General features: G+C 42.5%; 1 protein-coding gene across 1 annotated transcript in view; it reads right to left on the reverse strand.

The window, feature by feature from the left end:
- Positions 1–10,205, reverse strand: part of LOC121377159 (neurofilament medium polypeptide-like) — a 49,125-nt gene that overhangs the window by 19,523 nt on the left and 19,397 nt on the right. The window contains exons 2-3 of the mRNA XM_041505064.1: positions 2,542–2,683; positions 543–1,052 (exon numbers count right to left, since the gene is read on the reverse strand). Coding sequence (XP_041360998.1) covers positions 543–1,052; positions 2,542–2,683 — 652 coding nt within the window. The remainder of the gene's footprint in view (positions 1–542; positions 1,053–2,541; positions 2,684–10,205) is intronic.

The following is a 10,205-nucleotide window of genomic DNA, read 5'->3' on the forward strand; positions in this document are numbered from 1 at the left end:
TGACGTAATGTTTGGAAGCGACGTCATATAATGACGTTGCTTCTCCAGTCCTAGCTCAGACTGTGCACTTGAAATATGACGTCATTTCGTCATCTCCTTCCAGTTTTGGCTGAAACATTTTGAGTTGGGTTTTGTTATTCATAAAGAAAACAACAACAATAATATGGATAATAAAGAAATTATTACACTCGTGTGTGAGTCGTACTGATTGTCTGACATGAATCGCTTACCTTCGTTTTGTTCTAAAGGTAGATCATAGCGACATCTCGACCTATCTATGCATCCGTATGACAATTAAATGATATCAGAATATCTGACCTTCGTTTTGTTCTTGGGGTAGATCATAGCAACATCTCGATCTATCTACGCATGCGTATGACAATTAAATGATACATCGGACAATTAAATGATAAATTAAAATCGCTTACCTTCGTTTTCTTCTGGCGGTAAATAATAGCGACATGTCGACATACATGACTTTGTATGTGTATGACATTTAAATGATACACCAGACAAATAAATGATACATCAAAGTCGCTCACCTTCTTTTTGTTCTGGCGGGAGATCCTCCATAGCGACGTCTCGATCGATCTCCTCCCCGTTCACCAATTCCTCCTGTCCCTCTTCTTCTTCCTTCTTTTCCTCATCAACTGGTGCTCCTTCATCTGCGGGAGCCGCCTCTTCTGCTTGTGTGACTTCTTCCGCCGGAACATCTTCTTGGGTACCTTCCGCCTCTTCTGCTGGCGGCTCTTCCGCCGTTTCTTCCTCTTGAGCCGGCGGTTCTAGTTCTTTTTCTGCTGGCGGTTCCTCCTCCGCTGGCGGTTCGTCGGCCGCGGCTTGTTGTTCCTCCGTAGTCTGTTGTTCTTCTGCCGGTGGTTCCTCCTCCTTCTGTGCGTCCTCCTCAGCTTTCTCTTGCTCTTCTGCCGCCGCTTCCTGTTCTACCTGTTCCCCTTCCCCCTCTTTCGCTGGGGATTCATCTTCGGTTTTCGTTTCGCCCTCTGCTTCATCTTCTGCTTTCGTTTCGCCCTCTGCTTCGTCCGTACCAGTCTCCTCTGAATAGACATTTTGAAACGGAATGAATGAAAGATACGTCTATTAGCATTGTGCTTATATAGCATGCTAAAGTTAGTTAAAGTTGTTTTGTAACATTTCAAATTACGAACCAACCTACACCATGTAGAGTTGCTAGTAAACGTATAGTTTGTTTTGTTTAACGATAACACTAGAGCACATTGACTTATTAATCATCGGCTATTGGATGCAAAACATTTGGTAATGCTGATACTCAGTCTTCTGAGGAAATCTGCTATTTGTCCATTAGCAGCAAGGGGTCTGTTATATGAACTTTCCCACAGACAGGACAGCACATGTCTTTGATATACCAATCGTGGGGCACTGGTTGGGACGGATAAAAAAACAAAAAAAACAACCTGAGAATGAGATATATTTTGCATGTATTAGTATAGTATTATGTTTACAAGCATCGTGGTGCAGTCACGAGTATGGAACGAGAGTTTAATAAATCCTCCAAAACCGACATTTACGTTTAAAGAAAATATTTACTCATGTTCTCTGTGACACGGTCGAACCGTATGCATGTTCAGAGATATGAATTAATTTGTTCTATCGACAGCCAATTTAGACTAGAATGAACGTTGGTCATGGCGTATGTAATAGTGACAACACCTGAAGACAAAAGACAAAATGAGAACGTTATATATATATATATATATATATATATATATATATATATATATATATATATATATATATATATATACACAAGGATCATAACAAAGAGTCTAGATACAGGCCCTGATCTAACTGTCAAACAAACAAATATACAGAATCTTAAACAACCAACAATATAAACAAAATATTTACATAACTAAACAATTGAAACACTTTCCACCTCAGTCCAAAAAACAAAACACAACCAAAAACAGGATAATTAAATGAAATAACAGAAGGAAAAACACGATTTAAAAAATACAATCAGAGCAAAATAAATAAATAAATAAATAAATAAAAGTATAAATATATTGAATGAATAAATAACATATAGACCCCCCCCCCCCCCCACACACACACACACAAACAAATAAACTGGCTGACAGAGGGACAGACTGACAAACAGAGCGACACAGACAGACAGACGGATCGACAAATAACCACACACAAAGACAGACAGGGAGACAGATATATAGACGGACAGACTGAGAGACAGACAGACAGACTGACAAATAGCCACACACACACAGACAGACGGGCAGACATACAGACGTAGACACACGGGCAAGAAAAACAGACGGATGGACAGACAGACTGAGAGAGACAGACAGACATACAGAATGACGAATGGACGGACTTACGGACGGATGGACAGACAAGACAAACAGAGAGACAGCAAAACAGACAAAAGGCCTGAGAAACAAACATGCGGGCAGACAGACGAATAGACGAGGCAAACTGAGAAACACAGATTGACAGACAGACAGACAGACAGACTGAGAAGCACAGACGTACGGACAGAATACTGACCCTTCACTTCGTCTTCTTTAGTTTCTCCATTCTCCGCCGTCTCCTCAGTTTTCTTCTCCGATTCTTCGCCCTCAGCGGTTGTCTCCCCTTCCACCTCCTCCTTTTTAACTTCCTGGTCGACCGTGTTTTCGTCTTTGTCAGACTGTAAATCATTAAAAATAATAATTATCATCCAGTCAAAGAATTATTTAGTGCATGCAACCAAATCAAAAGCTACATAAGGATCTCCAAATCGCGAACTGTCGATATACGATAGATACATCTGTCTGTCCATCCATATTTCCATTCATCCATCCATCCAATTTCTCGATCCAGCCAGTGCACCACGACTGGTATATCAAAACATGTAGCGAGTTTCTTCTCTAAGACTAGTATACGATTTGTATATCAAAGACCTTGGTATGTGCGATCTTGTCTATGGGATGGTGCATATAAAAGATACCTTGCTACTAATGGAAAACATGTAGTGAGTTTCCTCTCTAAGACTATAATATTATGTCTGAATTAGCAAATCGATCCATCCATCCAATCCTTAATTCATTCATCCATCCATTCAATCATCCAATCATTCATCTATCTATCCATCCAATCATTCATTCATCCATCCATCTATTTTAACTGCATTTCCCTCTGTCTGTCTGTCAGTCTGTATGTGCAGTGAGGGGACGCAACTGTGAAGCAAGTGGGCGCAAATGTGTCGCCAGGGGACGCAACTGCAGCCAGGGGACGTAATTATTTTATGCACCTTTACCTGCCTTAGAACAACATACCCTGAAAAGGACAAATCGTGTTGTCCAGCTCTTTCTCCCAGGATATTGGTTTAAACAAACATACTTATTACACATTTGCAAACTTGGTGTTAATGTCAGTCTAATAACTGCCACTTTAAAGCTGTCTGCCATAAAATAACCACAGACTACTTGTGCGGATATATTTCCGGGTTTTCGACAACCAAATGGGAAGATAATAGTGATCTGTGGCCAGGGGACGCAACTGTACTGCCAGATATAATAAGATATTAGTTAAGTCATACGGACAGAGAGAGAGAGAGAAGACAGGAGAGAGAGAGAGAGAGAGAGAGAGAGAGAGAGAGAGAGAGAGAGAGAGAGAGAGAGAGCAATATATAAAGTGGGAAAGAGAGAAGATATAGAGAGAGAAAGTGGGAGAGAGAAGAGAGATATATAGAGAGAGAAAATGGGAGAGAGAGTGGGAGAGAGATAGAGAGAAAGTGGGAGAGAGAAGAGAGAGATATAGAGAGAAAATGAGAGATAGAGTGGGAGAGAGAAAGAAGATAAATAGAGAGAACGTGGGGGGGGGGGAGAGAGAGAGAGAGAGAGAGAGAGAGAGAGAGAGAGAGAGAGAGAGAGGGAGGGAGGGAGGATGAACCAAAAAGAAGATAGCTTACATTTATTAATATTTATGAGTTTAAAGACGCCTTGGTCAAATATTACTATAATATTAACAAAACTAAGTTAAACAAACAAAACTTGGTAACATTATTATTTGTCGTCTAGCCTACATTATAAACATTTTTCTTTCTTTTCTTTTTCCTTCTTTTTTTCACCACACCTGGAATTTCTTTAGTGTACAATCAAAAGGTTTATAACAAACAACACAAGGAGACAATATCAAGACATGCATAAGCGCCGTGTATGGAACAAACCCATTGAATTTCATTGCGAACGGAATATTAGCGGCGGGCCAACCTAGCAACAGTATCCAAGGACGCCCAGTACGCCAGTGTAATTCTCCGAGGCGACTTGATGCTCCCTCGACTAGCGGTGGAAATCAATAACTATCACGGTGTGATGTAACGGTACACGCCTCCCCGTGGGGCCCTTGTTGGTTTGAATGTAATTAAAGTCGGCCGCTTATTAAACGGAAAGATTTACAGCGGGTTATTGTTCGGCTGGACTGAAGCTAGTTTGTTGATTTAAAAGAAACAACAACATGTAACTGTTATACCGACATGCTCACACAGGCACGTAGGAACCGGGGTGAGGTGGGGGATGGAGGTGGGATGGGGTCCTGTGCACCCCCCCCCCCACACACACACACTCTACTCGAAGACGAAAATGTATGTGTTTGGGTTTTTTTTGCTCAATTATATAAATACAGGTAAACAAATATGGCTTGTGCTATCCCCACCCCCCACCCCCATCCACCCCAACCCACTCCAGATACCGTCCCTACAATTCTTGCCACCAGAGAGAGAGAGATACCAGAACCAATCTTAAGTATAATTTTGTAATATTAAAATCTCTAGTGTTGTGTACATTTGTAATATCAGGCGCATATGCACAGAGGGAGTGGGGGGGGGGGGGGGGTTCGGGAGGTCGAAACCCCTGTTCAAGCAAAATTTCGTCTCCCCCCCCCCCCACACACACAGTCTAGACCCCCCCCACTTCAAAATGCCTGCACACGCGCATGAATATTGCACTGCTGTTAACTCTAGTATATCCGATGATTCATAAAAGAGTCTCACGTTTCAAAATTGAATAGCGGAAAATGCATGAACAGTCACGGGTCCACATGTGGGTGGGTCGAGGGTGTCTGACCCCACTCACCCCTGCTCACGACCAAAAAAAAAAAAAATTGTCATTTATTGTGTAATGTGCATTCGCCGCTAATATACTGACGTCCAAAAGAAATTTTACAAGGCTTGACATTGTGTTATAGAAAACCAACAAACGGTACTAAGCCTACGATGGGATATGAAAGTATCATGAAGCTCAACATCTAAACTCCAGAGCATGTACTGCAAAGATGTCCAACATATGACAGTATCAGAGAAAACATCTGGCCACAACCCAGAACAATTGGAGAAAATCTTTGGGGCGAAAGATGATGATGATGATGATAACTAGTTTAACGTGCCCATATACCACTAGGGTTTCGAACACGCCCATCCCGAGTCCGACCTCCGATAAGATCGGTGGCCTGACTCGGGATGGAGGGGGGGGGGGGGGGGGGGGGGGGGGGGGTGAAAATGGGCAGAATTTTGAAAATAGCAATTAGTAAAAAAGTTAATAGAATAAATAAAAAAAAAAATAAGGTTACAAGCCAAAAATAAAAAGAATTGACTGCTCGGCCGAATATTTACATAATTTGGAGCATTTTAGAAGGACAGTCCAAAACTAAATAAGAGAAAGAAGAGAGGATCGGACTATTTAATAATATTTTTAAAAAAAAGAAGTAATTTCGACATAAAATTTTGAACGCAGATCTAAAAGTTTAAAAGTCCGATCGATATGTCCACGCGAGTGGCCTCGTTAAGGCCGTTTGGGTGCACAACTTAAAGGGACGAGATGGGTTGTATCCCGTCAAAAAAAACCCCTAGATTGACAGTTGATAGACGTTGAAGGTTTAGTGCTGTGCTGAAATACAGATCTTGAGAAGCCGGATCCGTCTGAACGAGAGAGAGTATCAGACTAGGGTATAGTCCAGTCGTCATGGGTTGGTATAGTGGTGCGGACGGGCCCGACTCCGGAGAATACGAGATGGTATCACTATAAAGGCGAAAGAGACGACCTGCTGCTGACTAAAGAGTTCATGGCGGCGGTAAAACTCACGATTTGAATTCAAGGAGCATAAAGAAACTGAACGCAGAAGAAGAGAGGACTTCTGCACTGACTCTCGAGAGATGAAGTTGTGTTTGGAGAACGTGGAGATTTCTCCCCCCCCCCCCCCCCCCCCCCCCCCCCCCCGCCCTAGGGGCTGTGTTGCGATCGCTTGGGCCTTTGTTCAAGTATCGGATCGAACACAATGGCGACTCGGCGACCGTCCCGCTTATGTACGGCAGTGACCGGAAGAACCGCGCACCCAGCAGAAGACGGAGGAGGCGACCCAAGACTTCACAGGGGGGACCAAACTTGGCGGCTCAACCGCCAGGGGCGGTCCCACCTGTTCCGAAGAGGAGGACTGGACTTGGAGTGACGCGGGGTGATCCAAACCCGGTGGCTAAACCACCGGGGGCGGTTCAGTCTGCGCAGCACCAAGCAACCAAGCCGAAACACCCGCCAGGAACCATCCAGGGGGGACCAAAGCTGTCAGCTCCACTGACAGTGGCGGTCCCTTCTGTTGAGGAACCGACAACGATGGATACGGGCCACGTGGTCACTCATGACCCACCGGCGAGCCCACCACCACCTCCGGCAGTTGTTGTAGCTGACACCGCGGCAGACCAGCGAGAGTTCAAGAAGAGGAAGATGTCATCGGCCACAGTACCGTTGTCGTCTGATGATTCTGATTGGATTCTCGTCTGTGACAAACTGCCACACAAGTACACGGGGGCGGTTATCGGTGACTTCACCGATAACAAATACCTTAAGGGACCTTGGGACGACAAGTACTGGCGCCAACTTCCAACCGGACAAGGGAAGTACCAGCTGCAAGGTGCCCTAAACTCGGACAAACTCTACGTGACAGCCCAGCAGGAAGGACTGTACAGGCAGGGGCTCCTGATGCCAACGATGTCAAATGGGACCATCCACCGCATCTTAAAGATGGTCCTACGAGACATCTACCCAGGAGCCATCGACCGCAACATCAAGGTCTTGACCGAAGGACTCCCCAACTTCAAGCCTGAACAGTCCATCAACTCGCCATGAATCCTGCTGCGCCAACCTTAACTAGGACAGGTAACCTCCTTTTTGGGCTTAGTTGGACTTTAAACACGTTTCGATCGAGCTTCCAAATTCTTATGTTTATTTTTTTATAAATAGTCCAACGCACTTTACTTTGGCGCCCGTTCAATTGCTCAAATCACCTTAAAACCTTTTCGGCCGAGCAATCAAACTTATTTTTGGGTTTAAATTCTTAGTCCGGACATGATGTTAGGTGCAGGTATTCTCCGTAGATTTAGGTTTTTCTAGTTAGACCCGAAGGAATCGAAATTCAGCCAGTCAGAACACGGCCCATTTTCGGTGTCTACTAGTCGGTCCGCGCAGTCGCTGGACGCTACTAAATACTTATTCAAAATTCCGCCCACCTCAAACTCATCCCCCCCCCCCCCCTTGTCCTGGACTCAGTCACTGGCAAAGGCCAGAGATTAAGCCCAGGACAGGCGTGCGTGAAACCCTCGTGGTATATATGCACGTTAAAGCGTTTACAACAACAGCAGAAGAAGAAGAACAACAACAACAACAACAACAACATCTAAACGTCACAATGCACTTCGTGATACATGCAAAGTGTTTCTTAGGTGGTTTGTAAATTAGCAACACTATGTATCAAATTATTCAACTGTGAGGATTTGTCACGAGTATTTTTTAATATGGAAAATATCAACCGAGTCTATGTTAATTGGTATTTGTCGAGGCTACCGAGACAAATACCAATTAAGTAGACGAGGTTGATATTTTACGTATTAAGAAAACACGAGTAGCGAATTGTATTTATTCTATACCACTTCTAAAATAACATTTTTTTTTTTTTTTAGTAAATCACAGTACTAAAGTCGCTGCCATCGATAACATGACGGCATCACGATTAGCACAAATTAGTTTGACCTCACATTTTAAACAAATCTTTGAAAACGTTACGCTCAGGTACACGGGTCTTGTTGGCTGGTAAGCAAATGACCCATCCACAGCAACAAATTACCTAGAGACCTTACAAAATTGCATACCATTAGTAACCGGGTTAATAAAGTAAATTATCACATGAGTTTATGACATGGATATCATGGGTAAGTTATAGGATATATATATATGTAAACTTTCTTTTGGCTGTCAGTATATATAACTTCCAATTAGGTAGATAAGTGTATACCCCCACCCCACCTCCCCCACCCCTGCAAAAACCTAAAACACAGAGGACTGATACTTTGCACACAGCCAGTTTATTAATTTGTGTATTGACGGTTAAATGTTCGCTTTGACTACAGTAGCGTAGTATTGTCCCGCCCCCCCCCCCCCCCCCCGCTCGATGCGCGGTCGGTCTGGGATCGATCCCCGTCGGTGAGCCCATTGGGCTATTTCTCGTCACAGCCAGTGCACCACGACTGGTATATCAAAGGCCGTGGTATGTGCTATCCTGTCTGTGGGATGGTGCATATAAAAGATCCCTTGCTGCTAATCGGAAAGAGTAGCCCATGAAGTGACGACAGCGGGTTTCCTCTCCCAATATCTGTGTGGTCCTTAACCATATGTCTGACGCCATATAACCGTAATTAAAATGGGTTGAGTGTGCGTCGTTAAATTAAAAAAAAAATTCTTTCTCCTCCCCCCCCCCTCCCCCCCCCCCGACCGCAAATCAATATTTTTTACTGTATTAAATTTATAAAATAATACATACAGTCATCTTTCTTTTAAAACTGTGCCCGTGCTTATAAAACTTTTGGAGTCCACACTCGATCTCTAATGACGTCACACGCATGCAATTTGTGTGGCGTTGTCATGACATTATAGTGTCTCAGACTTTATTGGACTCTTGTGTCTAGATTCTAAATGTTTTATAAGCTCCAGGCCAGGTACATGATATAAAATGTAATATCGAAGAAAAGAAAGGGGGAAAAAAAACAGAAAAAAACAACAAAGGAAAAAGGAAAAGGCTATACCATTATAAAGCTTCCCAATATCTGCTGTACGAACTGAAATCGATGGTCGTTTGACCCTCTATCTTCTTATGTCAGAGTTCGTAGTCTTATTTCCAGGAAAAAATACACTTCCTTAACTCATCACTAACCCCAATAATTCCTTAACTCGTCACTAACCCCAATAATTCCTTAACTCGTCACTAACCCCAATAATTCCTTAACTCGTCACTAACCCCAATAATTTCCTTTTTATGTTCTTATTAAAGTTTATGATATGTTATCCTGTCTGTGGTATGTTATCCTGTCTGTGGTATGTTATCCTGTCTGTGATATGTTATCCTGTCTGTAGGTAGATGCATATGACAGAGCCTTTGCTGCTAATGGGAATATGTAATGGGTTTCCTGTAAGACTATATATGTATATGTATATGTCGGAATATGTAATGGGTTTCCTGTAAGACTATATATGTGTATGTATATGTCGGAATATGTAATGGGTTTCCTGTAAGACTATATATGTGTATGTATATGTCGGAATATGTAATGGGTTTCCTGTAAGACTATATATGTGTATGTATATGTCGGAATATGTAATGGGTTTCCTGTAAGACTATATACGTGTATGTATATGTCGGAATATGTAATGGGTTTCCTGTAAGACTATATACGTGTATGTATATGTCGGAATATGTAATGGGTTTCCTGTAAGACTATATACGTGTATGTATATGTCGGAATATGTAATGGGTTTCCTGTAAGACTATATACGTGTATGCATATGTCGGAATATGTAATGGGTTTCCTGTAAGACTATATACGTGTATGCATATGTCGGAATATGTAATGGGTTTCCTGTAAGACTATATACGTGTATGTATATGTCGGAATATGTAATGGGTTTCCTGTAAGACTATATACGTATATGTATATGTCGGAATATGTAATGGGTTTCCTGTAAGACTATATACGTATATGTATATGTCGGAATATGTAATGGGTTTCCTGTAAGACTATATACGTATATGTCGGAATATGTAATGGGTTTCCTGTAAGACTGTATACGTATATGTCGGAATATGTAATGGGTTTCCTGTAAGACTGTATATGTATATGTCGGAATATGTAA

The sequence above is a fragment of the Gigantopelta aegis genome, chromosome 7 (genome assembly GCF_016097555.1).
Source record: "Gigantopelta aegis isolate Gae_Host chromosome 7, Gae_host_genome, whole genome shotgun sequence".
Classification (NCBI taxonomy): Eukaryota; Metazoa; Mollusca; class Gastropoda; order Neomphalida; family Peltospiridae; genus Gigantopelta; species Gigantopelta aegis.